Raw genomic sequence first — 27,549 nt, forward strand, 5'->3', positions numbered from 1 at the left:
CTGCTGGCGGAGGAAAGGTTCCACAGTTGAGCAATTTGCTTTTGACTCTAGCTCTTAGTGGTGCTGGGCTGTGCAGGTCTTCGGGGAGTCATCTGAATCCACATAAGTAAAGAAACTGCAGGATCCAGGGTATTCCATCCCTGCTTTCTCTGCCCCCCTCAGGTAGATCCTTTATCTGTGTCCCCATCGACATCCATAAATCCCTCACTGTCAGAGTTAACAGCAGAGTTCACTTGCTTTGAAGATAAGAGACATAGCAATGTCTTTAAGAGGGTAAAATCTCTTTGTCAGATCTTACTTGTTGCCATTGATAACCCACTCTAATAATGTGTAGATGTTTTGAAATTTTCCCCTGTGGGCACGTGTCTTTACTCTGTTGGGAACATGACTGTCATATGCTTGATTACCTGTTCTTCCTCTGGGCGCTTCCCTGGGCTTCCCTCCCCTTCTCTCCCCCACCCCAAGCTGGGTTTACAGAGGTGTGTTTTCGGTTCTAAATGACTCACTTCACGAGCACATCGAGCACATTGAAGGGGAGACTTTGGGTTTGCCAGTTGTTTTAGACATTGGGGCCCAAGTCTGACACATGGCCAACTTGTGCCTTGTTGAAGTGAGTGACTAGCACCCACCCTTCCATAAGCCCGAATTTCACCAGGGCTCTGGCTCTCAGATCTTCCAGCTGCGTGGCTCAGGCGAGTGATGGAAAGGGGAAGGCTTGGTTGCACGCAGAACCGGATGGTTGCAGTGTACACTGAGAAGCAAATTGGCCACGACATTTCAGCCCTGGGAGGTTTATTTAGGATTAGCTAAGAATTCTCAGCCCTGACTCCACTGTGGGAGGAGCTAGTACTGATGGCCGCTCTCAGGGCTCTGCCTGCTTGCAGGGGCTTTCATCTGAGGACCCCCAAGCCCGAGAGCACCAGGGAAGGGTGGGAGTTTCCATGCCAGCTCCGAGAGTGGCTTTCCTCAAAGACAAAGGCATGCCTCTTCACCTCACCTCTCCAGCTCTCTCCCTGTTGTCTCTCTGAAAAATGGCAGTTAATAGAATCTGCTAATGAACAGAAGAAATAACTAGAAATAGTGGCAAGTCATTTGACAGTGAAGTGGTTTATAACTTCTGTTTATCAAATGATTATAATTATTATTATTGTTATTTCTGTTGGATTTTTGAAGAATTCATCTGGGTCTCCAGAGCCCCATTGATAAAACAACATTTTATTTCTTTCTTTGTTATGTCTAGAAAATAACTTTATTCCAGTGAAATCCAGATCTGTAGTCCCCCCCCCCCCCCCCGGAATCCCACCCCCAGCTCCCTTCTCTCCCCTTTCTGCTCATCTTCCACGGCCTCCGCGGGCTCCATCAGGTGGGGCATCCCCCACTGGCCAGCCTGGCAGGGCTAACACTGGCTGAAGCAACGCTGTGGTGGTTGTTTTCGCAGTTCCTGGATTTGCTTTAATGTACAATTGATTTTTTTAATGTATTTAATCATTTTTTTCTTACCTCATAAGGATTAACTTGCACAAACCTCATTTTATCCTAAGTGTGGCTTTGGGAGGAAGGGAGAAGAAAATTGAGTTTCTCTAGTTTATTTTATTCTTTCACTTTTTATTTTCCGAATGGCTTTTCCTGCCGAAGCAGCTCCGTAAAATACAATGTATTTTAGTGGCCATTACTTACTCATTACTAACTGGTCTCTCCTGCTTCCCTTTGTCTGTGAACTAAATACAGGGGGCCTAAAGATAATTGGTAGCTCTATCACAGACTCGCCAATTATAGATCAACAGGGAAGACAGCCCAGTGATGGTTTGTGGTTGGCACTGGCTGCCCACCTAGCAACTGTGAGTTATCACTCTGTATCTGCCACCGGGCTGGGCTTGACTGGATCAGGCCTTTCCTAATTTTGTGCCTTGGCTTTCCTAATTGCTGCACACGGTCTCCCTGACTTACAGATGTCAACTTCATTTTATTTATCCCTGTGTGTGGTTCTCATGTCCATCTTGTTCTTGCTTATTAGTTCCTGCCTCTTTGTTATGTCTATGAAGTATTAGCATAGTTTTTGTTTCTGTTTTTCTTTGCGGTTCCCTGTGGGCCTAGAATGGTTAGGTGGCAGGCTGCAGATAAAAGATGCTCTTGATATTAGTGGTTTTCTGTAGTTTTGTCTGCTGAGTCCAAGTAAAGGCAAGTCTTAGTGGGTGCTCAATTTAGTCCCCTTTTCGGGTGTTCATCTGATTTGTATTATAGGAGGCATAGGACGGGAAGAGTTGCATCTCGCTGTCAGGTTACCAAGCTCTGGTGTAAGGCTGTTAGATGCAGACGTGGCATAGACGTCCCCATGTTGTATGGCCATGTTTCCAAGCAGAATGCGCGTTTCGTTTGTTTGTCTCCTGGGTGTTTGGCACCTAGGCATCATGCTAACCCCTCTATGGGATGGGAAAGTATCCTTATAGCTCTGCTCTGGGCAGGAAGTAGGCACTCAGTACATATTTGTGGAGTGTGTGTGTGCGTGTGTGTGCGTGTGCGTGTGCGTATACTCACTGTGGTAGGTGGTGATGAGGGGCCTGGGGTCTGGAGAGCACAGCTGCTGCTTAGCTCTGACTGGGGACTTGGTGCGAGGTGCCCACTGGTGCCTACATATGCGGGTGTGTAGTATATCACTGCCACGTAAGCAGCATAAAACGGGCATTTTATGACAGGGGACATCAGAGGAAACATTATAGCTGAGACCTTTATAGCCTTTCCATTATTATGGTTTAAATCTTGACAGTCTTTATTCGCAGTGATGCTGGGACCAGCAAAGACAGTGCTCACTCCCACCTCCCTGTCCTCTCTCCACATCCTGTTCTGTCGCTGTGATAGGCATCGTGAGTGTGCCTGCAGCAGAGCTGCTTTGCACTTTGTCTAGAAACAGCCCCTTTTGACTCAGAAGTTGGAAACCAGATGACTCACCGTTCTGTTTGTTTTATTGCAACTGTCATTTCGTAAAATGCCCTGAAAGCTTTAAACTGTAAATGCCAAAGTGGGCTTTTCGTCTTTCTTTTTCATTTTGTTTCTTCTTGTGTTATCTCTCATCTTTTCTCTCATGCCTCTCCTTTCTCCTTCCCTTTCATACTTTGTTTCTCTTTCATTACTCTCTCTCTCTCCCTTCCTCCCTGCCTTCCCTCTGCCTTTTGAGGACCCAGTTGAAGCAGTCTGCTAACACCATGCTGCGCTCTCTCCAGCCACCTGATTGAGAGTCTGCACCCTCTAGTTGTTGTGTGGGGCTTAGACTTGGAAACAAACGTCTCTGCACATCAAAGTTTATAAAGTACTCATTGGCGGCAGCTCTAGAAGCTAAGTGCCATGTCAGATCATAACAGCTACTCACCTTCTGTGAATCTATGTTTTGCACAGTTGTGGGTGACTCCTAGGTCTCCCCACGTATCCATCTCTGTCCTTGTGGCTGCCACGATCACGGCGGCGAGCGACTGGAGGACCAAGTACCAGTCTCCCTCAGCAAAGTGCTGATTTCTGTGAGAGGGCCTTGCGCAAGCATGCTGACCTTTTTTGCTCCGAGATGTTATTTAACTAGAATTGCTGAAGTCAAGAGCACCTGCTGAGTCCTACAGCTTAGGCTGGATGTTGGGATCTAAATTTTTAAGGACCTGAGCTCTCAAACCAGGACTTGCAGGATCTTTTTTCCGGCGGTTTCTGACTCTGTGGCACTTGAGTGAGTCACCTGATTGATGACATGAGCAACACTGGGTGCTAAACACCTGGCCAGGGAAACAGGGACCCTCAGTGGATTTCCCCCAAGGATGGCAGACAGATTGTGGAATTTTAATGAAGGTGGGGTGGGTCCCTGATGTTCATCGGCTTTGGAGCATAACAGAATACCAGCATTAACTTCAGGAGTGTCGGTTGGAAGCCTGCACTGGTGTTGGTGGTTCTGTTCCACGTTTGTCAAATTCGTACATCCAACTGAACTAATTTTAGAAGTAGCTAGTTAGAATGAAAAAGAGCGAGGACTTCAAACGAACAGGAACCTGTCTTAATCGGATATTCCTTGTTGTTTTTCTTTTTCTTCTTTTTTAAAGGCTTTTGGTCTGTTTTGGCCTTCAGAGCGAGCCATCCTCTGAATTCGGTTATAATTAAACTTCTTTCCTATATGTCTCCAAGGAAGGAGAGTGTTTTCCAAGTTGTGAATCAGGGCGGGGCAGGGGGAATAGGATATCGTTACAATATTTAATAAATTGATGGCTGTGAGTTTTAAAAATGAGTTCTGTGTATCTGTCTGCTGGGCGGCATTCAACATAGAATGCTCTGTTTCTCACCCACTTGGCTGGATGTCTGATTCTGACACAACCGCCATCCCTTTTGCTGGAAAACAGAAAACCACAGGCTGTTAACTTAATACTCTTCCCTTCTGGGGCTAGGGTGGGAGCAGGGTGGGGAGCAGGCTGGGAGCAGGCTGGGAGCAGGGCGGGAGTGCGCAGGCAGGAGCGGGGAGGGGGGCACGGGGTTCACATCAAGATACTCTCACTCCCCACTGGAGACAGATGTTCCCCTGTTCCCGCTGACCGTTTGAGCAAGGATTCTAGAGTTTTTGGCCATTTTAATTAAACTTCAGTGAGAGGTACCTGGAAGCCTGCGAATGACATTTACTCCTGGGGACCAGGAGCAGCCTGCCAAGTGTCTGTTGCAGGCTCCCCCCAGATTCCCTACCTGTGGATGTTTTCTCCCTTCCCCGGGCAGGGCCTGTTGGAGAAGCAGGAGGATCATTTAGTGCTCATGGCTTCTCTGCTGAGCTATCCAGCAGGGGTGCCAATTCTTCCATTTAGCTGACTATTATATAGCCCTTAAAAGGGAAGGGTTTATTTTAGCTGGCTGCTATATTGATTGCTACAGGGACATTTCTATTTTCACTGGCTGCTATATTGACTGGGAAAGGGAAAGGGGCCGTATTGCCGGGAGCTGTCATATTGACTGTTACAGAAAAGATCTGTATTTAAGCAGTACTGTGCACTGGGATCTCCCAGGCAGGATATTAATGCTAATTCATCCGCTCACCCCCTGCTGTGAGTGTTATTTGTTTAAATCTGTAGATTCCCACAGCGCGTTTATATCCTCACTAGAGTGAGCTCCGCTCCCTGTAATTATTTAACATTATATGCTGATATAAATTGTAACAGTTAAAGAATGGTAATGAGTAGCCAAAAGAGAAAAGAAGGAAATAGGGAAAAGTGAAAAAAAAAGAAAGGGAGAAGATATATTAAAAACACATATAATGTATACATATTAGAAGCATGTACATGTACACATATGACATTAGAAACAGGTTGTAAAACAGCACGAACAACTTCTGGCATCCTTTCTCCCACTTCAGGTTGACTTGTACAGTGTGGCAGAGTCCATGCATTGTGCATCGGTGTGTGTGCGTGCGCACGTGTGCTCACATCCCGTCAGAAAGAGACCGTACTGATGTGTGTTCTACTGTGCAGTTTGCACACACGTGTATTAGTACATACGGTGTGTGTATGTACCCCGTGTAGCGGCAGGAGATTTATCCATTAGCAATTCAGTTTCTTGATGAGTACCTGTTGTCTGAGTTTCTTTTGAGCTTCCGTGTTCTCGCAGGAACTCTGGGCTTGAGACCCATCTCTGCGAGAGACACGGGGAATGCTCAGTTGGGATTGAACCAACAGGCCATTGGGTGTCACTGTCGCTCTGTTGGCTAGAGTTGAAAGAGGGCTTTTCTGCTGGGGAAGTTGGATCTCAAAGAAGTTTTGCTCAAGTTGGAGGTGTTGTCTTTGAGATGTTTGTGTGCATTTTGAGACCCCCGTTTTAAAAATAGTTGTTTTGTTTGCTTGTTTTTGCTATGCTAAGCCCTGGAATTTATATTGTTCTTGAAAACTCTGTGCTGATGGCCAGTTTGGATATCACCTGGAGCACGCAGGATGAGGACTTGCCATGAACAGAAAACTTCCGCCTTAATAGAAAGAGGCAGCTCAACAGCATTCTGGAAACCCTTACCGAACAAGGAGAGGGGGTTGGGGCAAGAACTTGGAAACGGAGGAAGCGAAATCTGCTTGCATGGCCTAAATTCGGTGAGGGCCTGCAGCTCATCTGCTGCTGTCCTGGCCTCGTGGAGGTGGGACGGGTGCTGAGCGCCCAGCTGCCGCCTGGTCTCGGAGGAGCGGGTACGCTCCTCCAGCTGGCTGCTCCAGCGGCGTGGAGCCGTGCCAGGCTTCACCACAATTCATACTGTGTCAGTTTAATAAATGCACTACTTAAATTATGAAATTACAAAAGAAAAAAGAGAATGCACTTATTCAGACTCTTAATACATTAAAAATAAGGCATTAAAACTCTGACTTTTTTTTTTTCTTCCAGAATCAATAATGAACAGGAAGGGTTGTAGACATTAACAGTCATGGACATTCAAACTCTTATACATAAATTATCTCAGAAAAATGCACATAAGACTTGAATAATGTAAATACATTAATGCATTTAATAATTTAAACATTAAAGCGCAAGCAGGAATTTGAGGTAGAGGCTGTTCTGAGGTTAAGGGATTGGTCCTAGAACGCGTGTGTCCTAGGATCGATGGGTGATTTCCCCTAGAGACACCCTGGGAAGAGAGTGCCTGGCCTGCTGGTGTGAGCTCCCATGCCAAGAATCCCTGGGCATTTCTGATCTCAGCTGCCTCCCAGCCCCGCATTTTCACATGTCCCGACCTTCGTCCTCAATTCTGTGTTCTCGCTAGTCCCGTGCTTCTAATTGTTTGTTTGTTCGAAAATCAAACGCTTCCACTTCAAAGACCAACCAACTTTGAGAGTGTCTTGGTTGGAAAACCAAGCTAAATTAAAAAAATCCTTCACCCAGCTCTGGCTGCTGGTGTCTGGGAATACGGAAGTGGTTGTTCCTTATCATCATCCGTGGTGCTCTGAGCCTGGAACTCCCCTGCAGCACCATAGTCAGTGGGTCCAGGTCGCAGTGCACTGATGGATTCGGGGACAGATCTAATGGGAGTGCAGAGATGATGTACGGTGTTAGCGGCTGGGTGTTGGTCATAAAGGCCGAAGGTCACCACTCCAGGAAACAAGACAGGTGCCATGGGGTTAGACTCAGTGGTCGGTGACTGATCACGCCTCACATGGATTTGAGGGTTTAACCATCAGAGAGACTGATGTTAGTATTCGTTCCCCTGTCTTCCAAAATTGTATTCACAACAGCAGAAACACTGGAAAGTTAAAGCCCCCTTTTCTGGCAGAGTACAGATGACTGAATTCAGTCTTTGGCATCTGCGCTGTAGAGTGCCCTAGGAAGAACTGGGAAGCCAGGACAGTGCGCCCCAAGTTTTCATTTGTTCGCCCTGATGCTATTTCTTACTAGCTCCCCAGCATTGTTTTATAGCCCAAATCACATGAGAAACTGGGAAAACCTCAGCAAATGTGTTACTGGGTATACGGTCTTGAGAACTTTTTCTCCACCTGTAGAGGATGTGTGTTTACTTGGTCAGTGATGCAGATTTGCTCCCCTGGGTTTGCCGTGGGCCTGAGGGACCCTTGAGAAATGGTTATCAGATGGTAGTGGCCAGACAGAACCTGTTTCCATGATTGCGAGATCCGTTAGAGTCTCTTACTGGATCTCAGATCTCAGATCTACCTGAAACTTTACCTGGGGTCGTCTTGATTTGACCTAGGCCTTGTCTGTTCTGGTATCTGTGGCTTTGTTTGCAACCATTTCCAGTCTCTGTTGCAGCCAAAGGCAGCCTGCTCTCCAGTGAACGTCGTTGCAAGCCAGCTCATAACCATTCTCAGGAGCGGCGGCAAGCTGTCCTGGTGCGGTCACCGTACAAACAGTACTGGGCTGTGCTGCCCAGACAGCCAGAAGAAAAACCAGTTCTTTAAAAACTGGTAATCAGGTGTTGGTTTAGAAGGGAGTAGTGCCAGGAATGGGTGAGGAACCCCCGGAAACAGATCTTGAGGTCATTTTGTCATCCTTGGGATGTGCACAGATTCTTCTCCAGACCCTGTGAACAGTATCTTCAGGTCATGACTCCTTCCCCACCTGTTTTGCCTTAAAGAGTTTCATTTCAGCTTTGGGATGAAATGTCAATCCCAGGTCTTTTGTGTTTATTTCTTTTCCAGAGTTTTTCAAAGCCCAGGCCTGCTCCCTCTGTTGCTTGTCGACCCTTCAACAGTGGCTGTCTTTCCCGCCTGCACTCCCCACTTCATCCTGGCAGAGGGAAGGAAGTGAAATCGGGGAACACTCGGACCAGGGGGAATCTAATTCTCTTTGGGTTTTGCTGGGCACACCCAGGAAAGCTTGCTTCTCTTCCCTTAAGTTCCAAGAAATGTTTTATGGCCTTAACCGTATAATAGGCTTGTGCCAGACTGGGATGTGTAGCGGAGGGTGGGGGGGTGGGGACACCCTCACTCTCCTGTTGGAGGTGCAGAGTGCTGGCTGCCATCAGGCAGAGTGAGCAGATAGCGCTGATTGGGGGTCAGTTCACCCCTGTGATATATCCCTTATGCAGATTTCCTTTGAAGAGTGAGGAGTCAGGTTCATTAATTAAAGGAGCCTGGCTCGAGCGCCCTGTAATTATAGGTGCTAGAAATCTGAATTTCAAGAGGTCTGTGCAGCTGCATTTTGAAAAATGTTAGGGAGGCACCGAGAAGTACAGGCTGTGGGCAAGAATGTGGCTGAACCAGATTTGAGAGGTTCAGGTTTTGGCAGAATTCCCCTTCAAATTCATATTTATCTTTTTTTTTTTAATGGGAAGCTGAAGCTCTGATTTTTATTTACTATTGTTATTATCATTATTTTTTTTGATGAAGTTTATACCCTGTGACAAGCTGGTATTGTCAGAGTATGGAAGGCAAAACATGTAAACTAGAAGATGCTTATTTTATTTTATTATTTTTTAAGATTTTATTTATTTGACAGAGAGAGACACAGTGAGAGAGGGAATACAAGCAGGGAGAGTGGGAGAGCGAGAAGCAGGCTCCCTGTGGAGCGGGGCTTAATCCCAGGACCCTGGGATCATGACCTGAGCCCAAGGCAGACACTTAATGACTGAGCCACCCAGGTGCCCCAAGATGCTTCGTTTTTAAGGAAGCAAGGTATATCTTTGGGTTCTAGGGATGCAGTGTTTGAAAAAATTAAGTAACTTCTTTCTTGGAACGAGTGAGGGGGAAAGGGAACAAAGTTATTTTGAATGCGATGTAGGGAGAGAAGTCCCAGGCATGTGCGGGACCCTAGAATCTTTGTGCCTACTTCTCTTCCCCAGAACAGTGTCCCCTCTGCCATAAATCACTTTTTGATGTGAACCCAGAGGTATAAACAGAAAATTTCAGACCTTTGTGGGAAGTCCAGACCTGTCCCTTTTCTTTCTCATTTCCTTAATTATTTGTAGGTTGACCTTTTGCCTTGGGTGGTTTCTCTCCCCCCCCCACCCTTTTTTAAAAATTTTCTATTCGATTTATAAGGTCTCTTTTTACTTCTTGTTAAAAACCTTTATTTTGGACTGTGACTATTTGCATCCCTGTTAATTAACATGGCTAATTTGGAATGTGGAGAAGAGGGGGGAAATGAAGATGAGTAGGGGTCCCTTCTTCACTTCCCCCAAGAAGGAAAGAGGAGGCCTGTGGTGAGTGGGATCTCACCAGAGACCTGTGTGGCCAAACACACGGCTCAGCACAAACCTGATGCCTCTGTGAGCCTCCTTTGTCCTTATTGGCTCTGTCTTCTTGGGGGTCTTGCAAACATTATCCCATTTCACAGTGTGGACCCTCTGCCTCTCCTTTGGGGATTACTAGGGGCTGAAGAAATATTATAAATGAATAAATACACAGAGATATATAAATATATATGTTAAAAGATAATCTTCTGTACTCTTTTATTCCATTCGCTTATGTATGTATACTGGGAAATCTTCTAGTGAACCCATAAACTGTGGAGTAGAACAAAAGTCTCGAAGGCTGTCATTTGCTGCATTTACCATATGCAGATTGCAATTCCAATTAGATTGAAACCTCTATTTAGCAGAGTGGTTTTGTGAAATAAATAACTTTTGAAGAAGGCCTACTACATATAATAAATACCTATTTTTCCTTCACTTGCTGGCATCAAGCTTCCTGCCTTCCAAACACTTGCCCTGAAGTGCTGATTCAGAAGCAGGCGGCATCTTTGGGCTCTTTACAGAAGAAATGCTTCTCTTTTGCTTTCCTGGCACAGGGATTTCATCCTTGATTTACAGTGCTCAGCTTGTTAGCGCCGGTGAAGGGGAGGTGGTGTGAAGGTCATTATGTCCGTTTTGTCCTCTTGGAGAGAGAGTGAGGGGTGTGTTTATCTCCCTGTGTGCTTGTGGTGGTAGTGGTGGGGTTCAGGTGCTCCCCATTCTGTCCAAATGAGTCAGCCAAAACTCTTGTGTCTCTTTTCTACCCTCTCTACTACATGTCACCCAACAGGGGGTGAGTGATTTTGAAAGCCTAATTCAGAATTTCAGGAAGAGTAGCGCACCACCTAGTAGAGAGCTTCCTCCCAACACCCCCCTTTTCATCATCCTTCCCTTCTCAGCCCAGCCGTGACAAACTGGCGGGTAATGAACAGATCAGGTCCTCCTATTAGGCGAGTCCCAATGCTGGAAGCTGCTCTCGCTTTGTGCAGGTCCTTTAGCAGCTCTGCGCTTGTGGGTGGTGGTGCTCTAAGTGGTCCTAGCAGAAGGGAGTGAGTGCTTTGGGGAAAAGTGAACAGAATGCTCTTTGGAAGAGAGAGTGCTTAAACGGGAGAGAGGGGGCAGTAAGGTGCCCAGCTTGAAAGCACCTGGTGAAAATACTTGGACTTCCAGGGTTGCGGTCCTGAATACCATCGCCTGTCTCAGCAATGGCACTCTGGGTTATAATAGGATGCCTGATTACAAAGAACATTTTGAAGGCCACTTAGTCCCAGGTTGGGCTGTGCATTAGGCGGCTAATCCTTTGCCGTAATGCTGACTAGAATCGCAAAATTGGAAGTAAGCAGTTGTGTTCCAGCTTTGGCAGTAAATGATTCTGTTACAGGTGCTGCCCTGTGTGGCTTTTCCTCAGCTCCCCAACTTTTCTTTCCACAGTGGAAAGAAAAATTCGTTGTGAGAGTGTCCTCTTCTACCTACCAGTGACTTTTAAAAACGACTTTTCTACTTATGTGGTTGCTTTTTTCATCTTCATAATTTGAAATATTGACATGTAGATTAATATAGTAACATGCAGGGGCTACACATAGGCTCAGGTCCTTGGGCCTGGCATGTTGGAGCAGAAAGAAATACCTAATTGCATCAAAACCACTCTAAGTTCATATATGTGGAGCCCATCAAGCTGAAAGCATCCAGACAGCATCTGCTGTTATCAAATCACTCGCGAATCCAGCTAATTAAAATAGAGCTTCATTTTTCTGAACCATTGTTTGGCAGGAATTCGAAACGGGTCTAACCCAATTTCTGCGTGTTTATGAGCCTTTATTATATCAGAGGTACTTTTCTGTAAATGTACAGGGCAGCGTTAAATGAATTGACCCGCGCGGTATTGCTGTAGACGCACTGTGGACTTGCTAATGATCTCTCCTCCAGCTTTCTGGTTTCCAGACAGACTCCGGAAAGCTTCATGCTCTCCTTTTCTATCCTCTGCTCTTTGTCCTCCTCTTTTTTTTTTTTAATTTTCAGTTTTTAACTTTTACTTTTGACCGTCTTGCTTTCTTTGAAAACAGTACACACTTTTCATATTTGCTCCCTCGATGTTTGCTTTTTCCATTTCTGTTTTTCTCTTTCTTCCTCCCTTCCTGTTCTTGCTGTGCTTCCAGGGATAGATTTGCCTGCTCCCTATTCCTTCTTCCCCTTCACTTGTCTCTCCCCCGGTCTCTTCCCCTTGACATTCTCTTCAGTGCCTTTTCTTGAACCTTCTCTTTCTCCTTTCTCTTTTCTTTCCACCCCTTCCCATTTTTCCTAATAAAACGTTCTTATACCTTTGTCTCCACATGCAGATTTGGGCAGAAAATAGGTGCCTGGGGAGGTAGAGGCATTGGCTGCTGCGAGGTGACGTCAGCCTGTTTTGCTTCTCTGAATTTGCTTGCATGCTTCATTTTTGGTTTTTAAAAGATTTTTCAAACCACATCTACTCTAGTTTATAGACTAATAATCTTACTTTGAAGATCAAAAGTGTGGTATAAATGCTAACTAATTCTTCCACGTGACACTTTGGTACGTCTCTCTGCAGTCTTAGTCCCATTTTACAGATTAGGAAGTAGAAACAGGAAAGGTAAGCACTTCTTGGAAAGTTACCAGAGACGTTGGTGACTGAGTTAGAATTAGGACCACGTCAGCTTTGGCTTTGCTTCATTGATGATCCCCTCCTTTTCGGAGCTTACTCTTCTCCCTGTAAGAAGATGTCTGTAAGATGAAGCTGAGGGGTTACTACTACGCCTTTTTACCCTTCTCTTCGTGTCCTTACTTCTAGCCTTCTGAAGTTTTTTTTTACATTTGTAGTCTTTTGACATTAAATGAATTTCTAGGTAATTCCTGGGAAAGGAGGAGGCCAAACCACTTATGGGCTGGTAAAAACCCGTCCGTTACAGTCTTGAAGCAGAGTGCTCACTTTCGGCTTCCAGCAGCTTCCAGTAAGTGGGCCCACGTCACACACGCTGGCCCCAGTGATCAGAGCATTGTAGGAAGCATTGCCGTATTTGATTGAATTTAGCCATTTGGGAATGACGTGTGTATGAAGTTGCCTCTTGCATTACTGTGGCCTTTATTATTGCTAATGCATTCTGACATTACAGGTGTAGCCTTGGCCCTCCCACAAAGGGCAAGGCTGCTCTTACCAAGCTTACGAGCAGAATTCATGAAGCTGTTATACAGTGAAACTGGTGTTCACATTTAGTTAATAAGCAGAGTAAGGGAAATGCTTTTATAGAAAAGATAGCCAAGTGACAGAGGCCTTTCCTAATTCCTCACCCAGCATTGTTTCAAAAACTGGATCTGTTACTGTTCTCCTACAGAGAACTGGGGCGAGCGGATAGAAAGCTCAGGAAAGTAGATTTCACCTCTGTTCAAAGAAGGACTCCTGAGGGGCACCTGGCCACTCAGTCAGTAGAGCATGGGACTCTTGATCTCAGGGTTGTGAGTTCGAGCCCCACGTTGGATGTAGAGATTACTTAAAAATAAAATAAAATAAAATAAAAGGACTCCTGAAAATGAATTGACAGTCTCTTGAGAGTGAGTTCTCTTGTTTTATCTGTAAGCATTGAAGTGGAAGCCCACTGATCATTTGTCAAGGTTGTTGAAGAGGGGGGAGTCTTAGATCGTATGTGGGACCGGATGGCGTAAGATCCCTTTTGACTCCTTTCCTTGTCCTGGATTGTAACAGCAAAAGCAACATCTTCGCCTGGTGTACCTGGTTTTATAAGTGCCTGGTGTACTGTGTGGACCCGGTGAATGCTCAGTTAACTATTCATTATTTAATCTTTGGCTTCCTGCTTCTTAATCTAACTTGAGTAAAAACTGTTCATGTTTGGGTGCCTGGGTGGCTCAGTTGGTTGGGCGACTGCCTTCGGCTCAGGTTGTGATCCTGGAGTCCCGGGATCGAGTCCCACATCAGGCTTCCTGCTCAGCAGGGAGTCTGCTGCTCCCTCTGACCCTCTTCCCTCCTGTGCTCTCTCTCATTCTCTCTTTCTCAAATAAATAAATAAAATCTTTAAAACAAACAAAACAAAACAAAAAAAACTGTTCGTATTCAGTCTAGGAAAACCACTATCTCTGGCTCCCTCCTAGATGAGTCATTTTGGATAGGCACAGTGAGATGGCCATCAAGAGCTGTGTGAAAACCAAACAAAACACTTTGAAACTTTGGGCTGGGAATTACATAAAATGGGTTATATACTTTCTTACGTTATTAGGCAGAGTATCTGGAATATAATTTAGTCCTCATGACTCAGTATTGTCATAGTAGACATAAATGTTTATATTGTGTTGAAAGTGAGCTCTGTTTTCAAAAACTGTTGGAATATAGATCTGTTGTATATTTGCCCTTATTCGGAATGATTCCACCTACGCTGAACGACCCCCAACTAATAAACTTTTTGAGTTTTTTGTTTGCTTTTCATAGATGTTTCTCTCTTGACATTTGTTGCTAGGCTTCTTTTGCTGTCTGGTCTTTTTCCCTAAGTATCTCTCTGTTAGCTGGCTTGTATCTCCTTTCTCATTTGCAGTTTTAATCTTCTGTAATTTGGATATCAGATAACTAAGGTTGTCTGTAAAATAAGTGTAAGTAAGTAGTGTGAGTAAAGCTTTGCTATGTGCAATATATGTGGAATCTGTCATTTCTTTTTTAGCAACGGTGATTTTTTTTTTCTCCCTTTCTCTCCTTCCTCTTCTCTGTTGGTTTTCTCTCTCTCTCTCTCTCTCTTTTTTTTTTTTAATTTGGGTGAGATTAAAGAGCTGAGATCTAGAAGGGTTGGGTCTTATCCTTGACCTGAGCCCATATCCCTGGTTGAGGTATCACAGGCTGCCTCTCGGAGTCAACTTAGAAATTATAGAGTGGATGGCTGGAGGGTCCAGAAGGTCATTTGCTTTAGCTCTCGTTTTACAGAAATGAAGGAATCTGTGGCCCGGAGCGGGGACATGAGAGGCTGGGTCTCAGGACACAGTAGTATCAGGGCTGGACTCCGTGTGCAGGTGTCTTGAGACCCAGCCTGCTTTCTCTCCTGCCATTCCACGAGGTTCCGTTCCTTACCAATTTTGAGCAAAACGTGGGTAAATGAGGAAATACAGGGTTTGTGTAAGGTGAAGTCATAGAGAAAAATTCTCTGCTGGCTAGGGTCAGGTTTAGAATGAAAGTACATAAACCAAAAAAGGTTTCTGTTTGTTGCAGTGTTTGGCTGTGTTTGCACTCAAGGCTGATATCGATATTGTAGGAGAAGCTTTAATCCTTTCATTCAAATTTACAAGAAATGCTGTTTCCTTTTAGTTAAAAAAAAAAAAAAAAAAAAAAAAAACTCCAAGAGAGCATTTGATTTGAGGAACCAAAAGTCTAGAAAATGTATCCGGGAGTCCTCGTCAATTTGGGGCATAATGAAATATAAAAAATACTCAATAAAAGCTCCTTTATTACTTTAACTGTTTAGATGTGGAGTTTTTAGCCATCAGGTTAATGTTTTGGTATCATTTTTTTATTTGATTGTGAGCACTTTTCCAGGTAGCTCTGCCACTCGAGCGCTAATCAGATTCCCACAGATGAATGGTGCTAGCTGCAGCCTGACATCACCGCAGTTTTGCTTCGACATTATTTTATTTGGTTTTCCTGTAAAAGTTAATAACTCTGTGTCCATGTGTTTAAACAGGCAGGAAGAGAGAGAGAAAGGACAATGAGCAGAGAACGATGAGTGAGGTCTCAGGAAGCTTCTGCCAGATTGAGGAAATGTGGGGATTTTGTGATTTCAAAGTATTTCACCCTCCTAGTGGGGTGTGGAGAATCAAGAAGGTTGCAGAGCAAGATGGTAATTCATAATCCTTCAGATAACAAAAAGTGAACTTCTCTGTTTCCCAGACAGAGCTGGAAGAAATTGGAAATGAGTTACTATTAATTTAGAGGAGGAGGAGCAGGGTGCTCAGTAGAACTGATTTGCTTAATTGTGAAAATTGTTTAAATGTTGTGTTAATTGTAAGTAAATTACGTGCTAATTTTAGATGACCAAGATCGGTAAGAATATCAGATGTAGGGCGTAAAGACCCTCCTTTTGATCTGCCCATCAGAGGTGGGAGATCTGTAATGAGGGCCTCATGGCTAAGGTGGCTCTGGTGTCTAGTAGCCCTCTCTCGAATCTTTTATCTTTAAAGGTTTTTTTTTTTTTTTAATTGGTAGCTGTGGTTGTTAATAATAGGAATGTTCACCATGTTTAGTGAAAGATTACAGAATGGTTCAAAGCCATGATGATTCTTCCATTTGATTCTTCCTTCCTGCTGTGGATTTCCTTGCTGAGCTAAAAGTTCTAAACTGGAGTTTATCAGAGAACGCAACTAGAGTGATAGTGTTTGATTCACTCTCTCTTCTGAATTTACACCTTGGTCCTGTGGGTACAAATCTGACAGTGGGGATGAGAGTCAGTTCCAGAGCTCTTGTTTCAGTGCTTCTGGAAGATACAAGGAAAGAGTGATGCCTCTTTCCCCATCTGTGTCCGAGGTGTAGCTTGACTTGCTTCTCTCTTCTGTACTCGTGGTGTGGATAAGTTCCTCCTAAAGTCAACTACGGGGGAGTGACCTAGATCAGATACCCCTTTCTTAGAAGATAGAACCTGACCACCAAGTTTCTTATTTCATATGGATGCCAGATAGCCAGAGTCGGTTCCACCGACATGGCTCATCTCTTTAGACAGCCTATTCCTGTCTACTCTCTGGGGCTTGTGTGCTTGGGGAGGAGGGTGCTTTTCCTCTGAGAGGAGCTGATTTCATTTCACTAGTTGAATAGAAACCGTTTCTAATCCCTATCATCTTACTGTAAATTTGAAGATTTTTGAGTCTGCCAGTATTATGAATCATACTTTTGGATCTCATACTTTTATTTTTTTTTCCTCTTAGGCCATAAAAGAACCTAAACTAATAGCGGAAACTAGGACTTGGTGGTCTTCTGTTAGTGCAGATATTAACTGCTTACTTTCTTGGGCTCTCCAGTAGATCTAAAGGTGATTTAAAGGCTGTCTACATTTGTCTTTATTTATTTATTTATTTATTTATATGCAAAATATTTTACATTTCTAAAAAATATTTGTTAGAGAGACAACACGAACAGGAGGGGCAGAGGGAGAGGGAGGGAGACTCTGAAGCCGACTCTGTGCTCCGGGCTCGATCTCATGACCCCGAGATCATGACCTGAGCTGAAACCAAGAGTCAGAGGCTTAATAACTGACTGTACCACCTGGGCGCCCCTGTATACAAAATATTTTAAATAACACACTATCTAGTTAAGCGATATCCAGCCTGGAGGCCAAGGCAGTTGCACGTGAGCTAGAATGGAGTCCAGGCGGGCCTAGCTGAAAATTCCTCTTTTCTTTATTTTTTTTCTTTTTTCTTTTTTTTGTTTTGGAGGAGTACAAATTAATTTAGTAGGTTAAGTAGGGAATGCTAACTGCAGAGAGGGCAGATCAAGTACAAAAGCAAAAGAGTATAGCAGAATGTCACAGTATGGAAAGAGCTAGATCTTGTCTCTCCTTTGTCTGTGGGACAGCACTAAAGAAGAGCTAGCGGTATACCTGTTACTATTTATGAAAACAGTTTTATCTCTTCTTTCTACCTCTGTCCGTCGTCTGTCTGCTTATTTGCTCAATCCTAGTACATGTGTATAGCAGTATCAGGATTGTTGACTTGCACTCCCCTGGGAAACAACTTTATTAACTACAGGCCAGTGCTTATGTCAGACTACAGTCTCCACTTGTTTCCTAAGGTACGTACGTAATTTTCCCCTTATGCCCTCGAATGAAGTTATGTCCTAGACTTGAAACACAGGTTCCTTTTTTTAAAATACATTTTTACACCCTTCGCTCATGTCTTCTACCCCTTCTACCCCTCAGCCCCTGTCTCTGGCAACCACCAATCTGAGCTTGTGTGTATGTTTTTTTTTTTAAGAATTTATTTATTTATTTATTTGGAGATTGAGAGCGGTGGGGAGGGACGGAGGGAGAGGGAGAGAGAATCCCTAGCAGACTGCCTGCTGAGGGCGGAGCCCAACAGAGGGCTCCATGCCATGACCCTGAGATCATGACCTGAGCTGAAACCAAGAGTCGGAGGCTTAACCGACTGAGCCACCCCTGCGCCCCTTGTTTGTTTTTGTTTTGTTTTTTTAAATTCCACATATAACAGAGATCATATGGTATTTGTCTTTCTCTGTCTGACTTCACTTAGCATAATACCCTCGAGGTTCATCCATGTTGTCACAAATGGCAAGATTTCATTCTTTTCTTTTATGGCTGAATAATATTCCTGTGTGTGTGTGTGTGTGTGTGTGTGTGTGTGTGACAGAGAGAGAGAGAGAGAGAGAAAGGGAGAACACACATAATAATTTCTTCATCCATTCATCCATTGGACACTTAGGTTGTTTCCATATCTTGGCTATTGTAAATAATGACATTTGTCATTTTAAATTCTTTTCTTGCTGTCTTTGCGTTCAAACTGTTTCAAGACTATGTCTGTTCCTTTTGTATTCAAATCTATTTTAACATTAAGTCTCTAGTTTTTTTGTGGGATGTTTGGTAGGAGTGTCATTTAGTGACGCCTCAAAGGTTTTAGTGTTGTGTTGTCTGTGGGGTAACTGTAGACAGAGTTTCTTGGTCTAGAGCTTATCTTCCGTGGAATCCAGGAGCCCATCTCATTGCTCTCAGAGCCCAAGGTGCTAAGCCATCCTGAGGAGACCCTGTCCTGCACCGCCTGGTGGTCATCTGTTCAGTGTCCAGCCTCTACTGTCACTGTCCATGACATAACCTTTGTCCCCTTTCTGATCATCTCACATCTCGATAGTGCATGACCAGAGAGGGCTTTGCCAATCTCCGTGTGGCCCCGACTTCAAAAGAAGTGGGACATGAAGCACTGTTCCATCTGCTGAACATCTGAGAAGTAGTGGCGTTGGAGAGCCGTAACCAGAAAGCAGAAAATTCAGCCTGTGGTGGAGAGAGAGGGACAGGGAGGTAGAAGCAGTGGTATCATTAGGAAGGTCCTGGGGACTGAGTGCTACATATTTTTAGTGTTGGAGTCACCAGCCACCGTCACTGAGTGAGCTCACAGTTCTCCTAGGGAGCATCTTGGACACTGAGTCATTACATTCCTTTGGAGTGATTCAACCCAACAGCTTGACACCTTCATTAATTTTACAACACGAAGCCTGGGTGCTTTCTGCTTCCTCTTTAGCAGCGCAGGGAAATTAGAGGAATATAGAAAATGCAAAACCGAGGGAAACTGGCAGAAGGAGCAGTCAAGGAGCTGTTGAAAGACACCGTGTTAAGGAATTGAACTCCTTGCCTTTCCTTGGTACCTCTTGGGAACGAGCATCCAACTCTTGCCACACGTCTCTGGCACATAAACCTTTTATTTCTGTTCCTGGCACGCCGGCCAGACCTCCGACTTGCAGCCAGCTCGTTTGCCTTCTCCGCTGAGGTCACTGTTACCGTGATCCGTGTATAATGGCATTTTCCTCCTCTTTTCAGTATGGAGGCTATTACAGTTTCTTCTCTAAGCAGGACTTCAAACAATTTGCTGCCAGTTGGATTTCAAAGCCAAGGAAAAGGCAAATGTCATCCTTTTTTCCTCCCCTCTTTGGGTAACTGCTTTGTTGGTCGCATCAAAAATTAGAGGGGCTGCTATCTAAATTCAGGTGGGGATGCATGGGGACAAGGCATTTAAATTTGCTTTTCTTTCTCCCTGAAGGAGAAAATCCTTTTCCTTCTCAACCTTTCCTAAAAAGGAACTTTGATCTTCTCAACCCAGAAGTAAGGGTTTTCATTTCCTCTCTGGCAAGCGTGTGCACTCCGGCCCTGTGTGTGGCGCGGTCACAGGCGGGCCGTGCAGCGGCAGCTCCTCTGCTTTTCAGCTTTGCCGCCCCAACTGCACCAGCTCCCCGTGGGCTGCAGGCTGGCACCCAGAGTACCCTCCAGGGTCACCCTCGTGCCCCTAAGATCACTGTCACTTGATATTAAGCTGTGCTCGTTGGCTTAAGATGCTTTTTAATTTCCACACACATTTCTGGAAGAACTAGTTTAATCAAATAACAAAACAATGACATTCTGACAAGCAGTTCATGCAATATTTTTAACTCGGGCCAAGAAGAAGAAAAATTTAAATGCAGAGGTATTTCACTTTGAAAGGTAGTTTTGGTGCACACGACGTTGCCACTTCTCATAAAGGCTTTTACTACATATATCAATGTGTTTTAAGAGAGACTAGAGTCAATAATGCGTGCTTTGGAATTCCCTAAATACAGATTTACACAGTAGACCTTAAAAATATTATGTTCTATCATGTCAACTCTTGTGCACTCCTACTAGAGATACTTTATTTCTTTAATGTGAAAAACAAAAGGACAGAGGAAAGTAAAACAAAGGAAATTAGGGCCCACAAGCTTAATTAGTATAGGGTTGTAACCCAAATCAACAATGGGAAGGACACAGTGACAAAAACCAGGAAATTCCAAGTCGAAAGAGAGGCTCTTTCCTTTAACTCCTTGAGTGCCGGGGCGCTTACTAGCATACTCCTTGCCCAGGTGCAGGAGGCTGGCTCAAGTACAACACACTGTCTTTATCTTTGAACTTCCTGGCTATTGTTGACTTTCCCCTCTCCTTTCCCCCTTGATGTAAATGAAACATACCTCTGTGTGTGTGTGTGTTAACTGTAGATAAACGGGCTAGAAGTACCTCTTGATTTTGTAACCCTCAGAGAAGGAGAAAGAGTAAAAAAAAAAAAAAAAAAAAACTGTCACTGTCATCTGTTCATTTTTAATGAGCAATTTTAAAAAATTGAAAATAAAAGAGGAAAATGAATAGGTGTTGAACCAGCCCGTGATATGTAAATGCCAACTAGTAATTACCTAAAACCTCAATTTTCATTCTGTTTCATCTTGCAAAACATTTCATTTTCCCTGAGTGGAAACACTTCACTGGGGCTGTGGGAGTCAGCGGGGCGGCCGCCCCTGGACTGCGTGGCCGCCAGCTCCGGCTAGGGGGCACTTTGGCTCTGCGCTTGGGCTGCCCGAGCGGCGCGCGTCCACCTCAAGGTTATTCCCCTCTTGCCATTCCAGTGGTTTTGCTCCGAGCGTTCAGTGGCGCCCCTCCCTCCACTCCCACTAGTCTGGTTTCGGGGAGCCTCATTCCTCCTTGTCCTTGCACAGGATCGTATTGAATTTTGGCTGACCGAGCCTTCCTGTGCATATTAACTTTCCCCTCACCTGCCTGCGAGCACCTCAGCTTCCCTGAGTGGCACCTCACTCTTGAGAGCAGCTTTCTGCCAGGCCCCTTCCTCCCTTTGGGATTTCAAACACAACAGTCTCAGTTTTTTGTTTTTTTTGTTTTTTTTTTTAAAGATTTTTTTTTATTTATTTGACAGAGAGAGACACAGCGAGAGAGGGAACACAAGCAGGGGGAGTGGGAGAGGGAGAAGCGGGCTTCCCGTGGAGCAGGGAGCCCGACGTGGGGCTCGATCCCAGGACCCTGGGATCATGACCTGAGCCGAAGGCAGACGCTTAACGACTGAGCCACCCAGGCGCCCCAACAGTCTCAGTTTTTATGTTTACTGCTGCTGCTTTTTCTTCTTTCTTTTCATTTTGGCGACTGGGGGGGGGCAGGGGGGACGGCGGGGGTGGCCCCCCTCGCTTGAAGCTCACACACGTTTGCTCCCCTGCCGCACTTAGAACGCGGGTTCTGACATTTCTTTGCGGGCTCATAGATTTCCTTTCATTCTGGTTTAGGATCTGACGCCTTCTGGGTGCATTCGTGCAGTGTCTCGGCATGTGGCCCGCGGGTGCCCCTGCTTCCAGAGCGGTTACCCTTCTCGGCCCCTTCCCTAGCTGGAAGGAGAGCAAGGAGGCTCGAAAGAGAACGAAGAGCCTGGGATTGGCGGCTGCAGATTAGAGAGGATTCTGGATGCAGAGAGCCAGAATTATGTTGTCCTAGGACCCTGGATCTGAGACTGCTTTGCCTGGAATCTCAAGGAACACGGCCTCTTTAGTGAGATATATAGCTTCATAATTAGCCCGTTGCATTTTTTCACGAGTGCTAGCATCAGCGTTCTACGATGTGTTTCTCTGATTAACAGCTGCTTTGCAACTATTTCCTTGTGCCACCGATGACCATATTTGTCAAGGAACTCCTGACAGAGTACTGATTTCTTACTAAAATGCAGCATTTCTGTTTGAAGAGGGTGCTCTCATTCTCAGCATTGCCTAGCTTTTAAAGTCAGTCCTTGTTAAAACTTGAGTTGGCTTTGGTCTAACGCTTGTTAACAGGATGCTGGGTATCTATCTACTTTAGAGCATAGGAACCTTTCACAGGCAATTTAATCTTCTGAGCAGTGCACGTGCGCCGGCGCAGCGTCGGGAGTGGGGGTTCAGGCCCGCACATCGGTCATTTCTTTTGCCCTCCGGTTGTGATCTCTCTGGGTTAAAAAGGACTTGGCTTTGGTTGTTAGTGTCATTAATTTTTGAATATTTTTAATATTTTAAAATGGCTCATGAATGCTCACAGTTTAGGAGATAGATGTGTATGTAGCACACAGGAGTGCTGGAATTGGTGGCATTCCAAATAAGTGTCACTGGAGACAATGTATCCGGTTTACATGTCAGGTGCAAAGTGCTCAGGCTTCCTCACACCCCAGGCTCGTTATTAGGCAAGCTCTGTTCTCCCGTCCCCCTCGTGCAGAAAATAAAGCATATGTTCTGAAGATTACAGTGTGCAGGTCTTTTGTAGGAGAGTGGGAAACACATAGGAAGCACCTCTTCAGCGAGGACTGCCAGAACCTCGATTCTTCTCACCAGGGATTACTTACCCTACACAGTGCATTTAACAGCGCATAGTTCATCGTAGAGAGCCCCCGAGTATACTGTATTCCACTGATTTACAGTCACAAATCCTGGGCTCTCAAACAAGGGTCTCTCGCGGTTGGCTGATCATCTGGGGTCCAAAGGTGTCCTTCAGCCCCAAGTCCCCTCTTCCTCCTGGCTGCAGCGGTCCCTCCAGCACGCCCAGTGCAGAGGCAGGCAGCCACTTTAGTGATAAACAGGGAAGATGATCAAATTTCCCTAAGACTGAGGAGTTTGATGGTGCCGGGGTGCTTTTATTTTGCTTTTTGGGGGAGGGAGGCAGAAGATAGGGTCACGGAAATAGGGGTGGCGAGAAACTTTGCTTCTGTTTTCTTCCGAGTTCGTCGTCTGTATTTTTATGGTGCAGCTCCTGGTAATCCGAGGTGCACTCATTAGGAACTCTCAGTGCAAGAGGAGGGGAAAGGAAAGCCGATTCCACGTTTCTCGTGGACTCAGCGGCGAGTGGCTTCCCACAGCGGCATCAGGTGCTTTGCGCCAGAATCTTCCCTGGCTTACTGCACTCCCACGACATGTGCAATAAAGTTCCTGTCTCCGTTTTACATCTTTGACATTGAGGCGGAAGATTTGGCCTGAATTTATGTAATTTAGTTGGGCACAGATATAACCCATGAATAGTCACATTCATCTCCTAATTAGAAAATCAAACGATAATACAGGACAGGCTGCAGGCACCCCATCCCTTCGGCCAACAAAAGCACGCTGTGTGTGTTGGACCTCTGCAGAGGAAGAGTCAGTTGAGTTGCTTCATGAAGTTAATGAAAAGTGTCCAACCATGGGTGAATGAAAGATGCGGACCGAGGGTGCTGGCAGTTACTTAGTGTGCTAAAACCTTTGCATTATGGGTAAAGATTTGGGGGAGATCTTTTACCATCTGCGGATGAATCCCCGGGCATATAAAATTCCGGATTGGACAGGCCTTAACCCCCTGTTGCGGCGGCAGGGGTGGGGTGGGGGAGTAAAGAGTAGCCAAAGAAATAATTAGTGAACGGCGGAGAGAGGTTTTCATATGTTCACACTTACATGTAGCTGCTTATCTGGGTATCTTTCTTATTCAGCACATTATGTTGAGGCTGTTAGTTTGGATGCTTTATATTTTTGCATCTGGCGTAGTGATATCGATGCTGTTAAATATGTGATTTGCCTGTCGCCTGCATTTTCAGACAAAGATCAAGAGGAACATAAACGAGCCCCAAATATACTTTATGTAGGTGTTTGGCAGTATGATTTTATATGGCTTGAAATTAGTGAATGGAAACTTTAAAAGAAATTGTTCATATTTTTGCAAGTTTGAAGTGTGCCGGGACTTTGTCAAATTCCCGTTAAAATAAATACGTCAATTTCATCTCCCTTCCGAATTCATTTATCTTGCTTTTTTAAAAGGTGTTTTCTACTTTACCTGATGTTTAAATTGGATTCGCTCGTTTATGCTGTTCTTTGCTATATCCCCCACGTTTTTCTTAAATGAATTACTAATGACAGAGCACTCCATCATTCCCTCTCTACAGCCACTTTAAGGAAAGCATGGTGATCTAAACCTTTTAACCTATTAAAGATGATTTTTCCCAATTGAATCAGACCCACCACAGGTGTAATAACTAATCATTTAAACTACACCTGCTATTATGTATTTTTAAGCCATTATGCGTGTTGGATAGATGATAATTCATGTTTATTGCATTGTCCGATGGATCCGTTTTGCCTACACTAGGCTGATTAATGTATTTAAAGAAATAAGAGATGCAATTTTTAAAAAAAAAATTGATGGAATGCGCCAGGCACTGCATTGAGTGCACCATTAAACCCATCAGAACTTTGCTCTCTGACCAGAAATGCATATACCAAGGACTATATTAAAAAAGCAAGGTGAAACCTGTGCGTTTTAGTGGTGGGATTCTGTTTTCTTTCTCTGTCATGGAAAATTTGGGAAGGATGAAGGAAAGGTCGATGCTTCTATGGGTAAATGAGAGGAGCCGTGCTGTTAATATCTGCTGCTTAAGGGCCGCTCATCCACAGTCCCTCTGACACCTGGTGCACACGTCGCCGTGTGCAGCCACCGCCACATGGTACTGGTGCACAGTCTTGTGTGTGGAAGGTGCGTTTTTTCTCCAGGTGAAGAGCAGTCATCCCCGAGCCATCTGAACCAGGCCGATGGCCTTTGACCCCGTGGGGCCTGTGACTGTGTAGCTGTCCACTCCTTCCTGGACATGGGCCTCTCTTCCTCTTGTCTCGCTCCTTCCTCCTTCCCCACGTCCCCTTCCCACTTCTCCTCTCCCCACTTCTTCTGCCTCCCCTTCTGGTCCAGCTCCTCTGCCTTCTCCACTTGTCCAGTGGCCGCCTTCTCCCCTGCCGCTCCCTCCTGCTCCCCAGTCCCTCTTCTGTTTTCCTCTTCTTTCTCTCCCTTCTCCCATCGCTTCATTAAAACGCATCCGTTTTGTAGATGTGTGTCAGATTGTTCTTAAGTTTGGTGCGACCCGAGGCGATGTGGTTGAGGGGCCGAGGGGGCGTGGGATGTGGAGTTCGGGGGTCTAGAATCTGGAGCGTGGGTTTCTCTCTAGTCCAGAGCTGGCTGGTTACCACTGCAGCTCATGATGCGGGTTAAGAGGTTTGCAATGCTGGACGAATTACAACCAGTCTCTAGGAACATGAGTGTGTCTTATCACCGCCAGGCCCGAATCTAAAGGTCTGGGACACCTGAATTCATCCTTCAGGGAGAATGTCTCAGGCTAGCCTCCAATAGAGGGATTATGGGGGAAGGTACATAAGGGAATTGCCCTGGCCTTTTGTGGTTTTTTTTTTTCCTCATTTATCCTCCTATCTTTTGCTACCAGGGAAGCCTGGCTGGACTCAGGATTAAATTCATATAAAATAGAATATTTGTAAGTTGTATTCCATTGATAGTCACAGTACTTTGTGCTTGAGTCTCTGGATAGCTGCTACCCTTAGTCTGAAGGATCTTAGAAAAGTTCCTTATATTTGGTCCCTTAGAAATGTTTTCTTTCAACAGCTTAGGAGTGAACTCCAGGGTCTGTTGACTTTACCTGTAACACAAGACTATATTATTCTTTTGGTCTTGATGAGATGAATAATGCCAGCCATTTAAAACGGCCCCTTTCCTGTCTGGGGCAGGTTGGCGTGTCCCCCCCCTGTTGCACTAGTGCGTGGGACGGAGAGCACACAGGCGGCGTGCAAACACACGCCGAAGGTTAATACCTTCAGCAGTTTTCCTCCCACCCCCTCCTTGGCTTATTTGTAGATATGAAGATTTCATTAAATAATATCATTACCAGAGGTAGGGGGATTGTCTGTCAATCTGTCAGCTTTTAGCCACGAAACCCCAAACTTTGCCCTTTGAAGTCTCTTCAGGACTGAGCTCCGTTGCATAAGAGGGACCGGTGTGAATGGCTGGGTGCCGTTGTCTCTTATATAATCCTTCCCAGCCGGTCTCTGCTCAGCACTTTGCCAGGCTCTGTGGAGGCAGCGTGGTCTCTTCTCCTCGGGTGCTTGCAGTGTAGTTGGGGAGGCAGCCTGAACATTAGAAGGCAGTATAATTATGTCTTCAATTATATGGTACACACTACGAGCATCAAAGAATTTAAGAGAATAGGGAGATCAGAGATGGCTTGCTTATTTAGGGAAGACTTCGAGGAGTTAGCACAGGCTATAAAAGGGCTGTGCTGGTGTGCGTGTGTGTGCGTTTGTACACGTGTACGTGTGTGTGTGTGTGTGTGTGTACACAATGTTTAGACAGGTAGAGGCAGGAAAGGGAGGCTGTCTAGAACAAGGGCATAGCTCGAGCACAAGTGTAGTGACATGGATGAGCATTGCCAGGAGAGGGCTACCTGCCGAGGAGTATGAAGAGACAGCTTGAACAGGGAGAAGAGGAAAAGATTATTGCAGGTCTTAAAAGCTAGGCTGAGGAGATTAGGTTTGATAGAATCAGATACAGGGAGCCAGTGGGACCTGACATAGTCTTTTATTTAGGTAGATTTTAAATGTGAGAAGTAACGGGTTATATATTTGACCACAGTGGTGTGCCTATTTCTCTGGACCTGGGATAAACTGGTAGGATTTTTAATCTTGAAATTCAGCCTATTGAAGTTTACTTTTTTTCTTTTATCTTCCTGACCAGATTGCCACAGCAATGAAGTTTCTACAGAATTCCCGGGTCCGCCAGAGCCCGCTTGCGACCAGGAGAGCGTTCCTTAAGAAGAAAGGTACAGGTTTCCCAAGGCCATACAGTGTGGCCTGCAGAAAGGGACTGGGGACGGGGCAGACGAAAGCCATGTTGTTGCTGAAAGGACCTTCCGTAGTTGTCCCACTGGTGTGGGGGTGAGGGGAGCCCCCTCAGTGGGAATGCAGGCTTCTTTCCTTACAGTGGAGCAGAGAGATGATACTGTCTGGATGATCCAGCACCAGGTGTTAGGCCAACAATTTAGCCCAGGACAGCCTGGTACTGGCATCAAGAAGAGGCCCATTGGATGAGACTGTGGAGGACTTCTGCTTCTGGTCCGTTCTTCTGATAATATGACCCTGGCTACACAGTGACTGGCTTTAGGTTAGGAGGTCAGCTGCCTCAGTAAAGAATCAGGAAGAAAGAAATTGAAAGACGAGGGAAATGAGATGACTAAACAAGGTCAGGTTAAGGTCAAGCTTGGGGTCAGTCTGATTTACGGATTGAAGTGGTAAATTACTGGTTTTATGGTATTTCTGTAAGCAGGGATTAAATGGATTTTGACAAATTCAATATTGTCCAAAGCAGAAAGAATCTCTTCTGGCTCTGTTGCAATTTAGGATATTTTTCTTGTTCTGTAAAATACAGAACAAACCCCAAAACAAACAAAAAAAGGAATCTGACTTTTCACTCTTTGAACATCTAATTTTCTAGAAAGCTGGAAAGTTGTGTGGAGGCCCTTATACACCATGGTGGGGGGAGTGAGTTTTCTTCCTCCTCTCTGCCGCCACG

The 27,549-nt window shown here is 45.1% G+C and overlaps 1 protein-coding gene across 1 annotated transcript in view; it reads left to right on the top strand.

Moving 5' to 3' along the window:
- The window catches only part of PEX14 (peroxisomal biogenesis factor 14), a 139,431-nt gene that overhangs the window by 24,946 nt on the left and 86,936 nt on the right, over nt 1–27,549 (top strand). The window contains exon 3 of the mRNA XM_021683426.1: nt 26,716–26,800. Coding sequence (XP_021539101.1) covers nt 26,716–26,800 — 85 coding nt within the window. The remainder of the gene's footprint in view (nt 1–26,715; nt 26,801–27,549) is intronic.

Source organism: Neomonachus schauinslandi, chromosome 4 (genome assembly GCF_002201575.2).
Source record: "Neomonachus schauinslandi chromosome 4, ASM220157v2, whole genome shotgun sequence".
NCBI classification, from domain to species: Eukaryota; Metazoa; Chordata; class Mammalia; order Carnivora; family Phocidae; genus Neomonachus; species Neomonachus schauinslandi.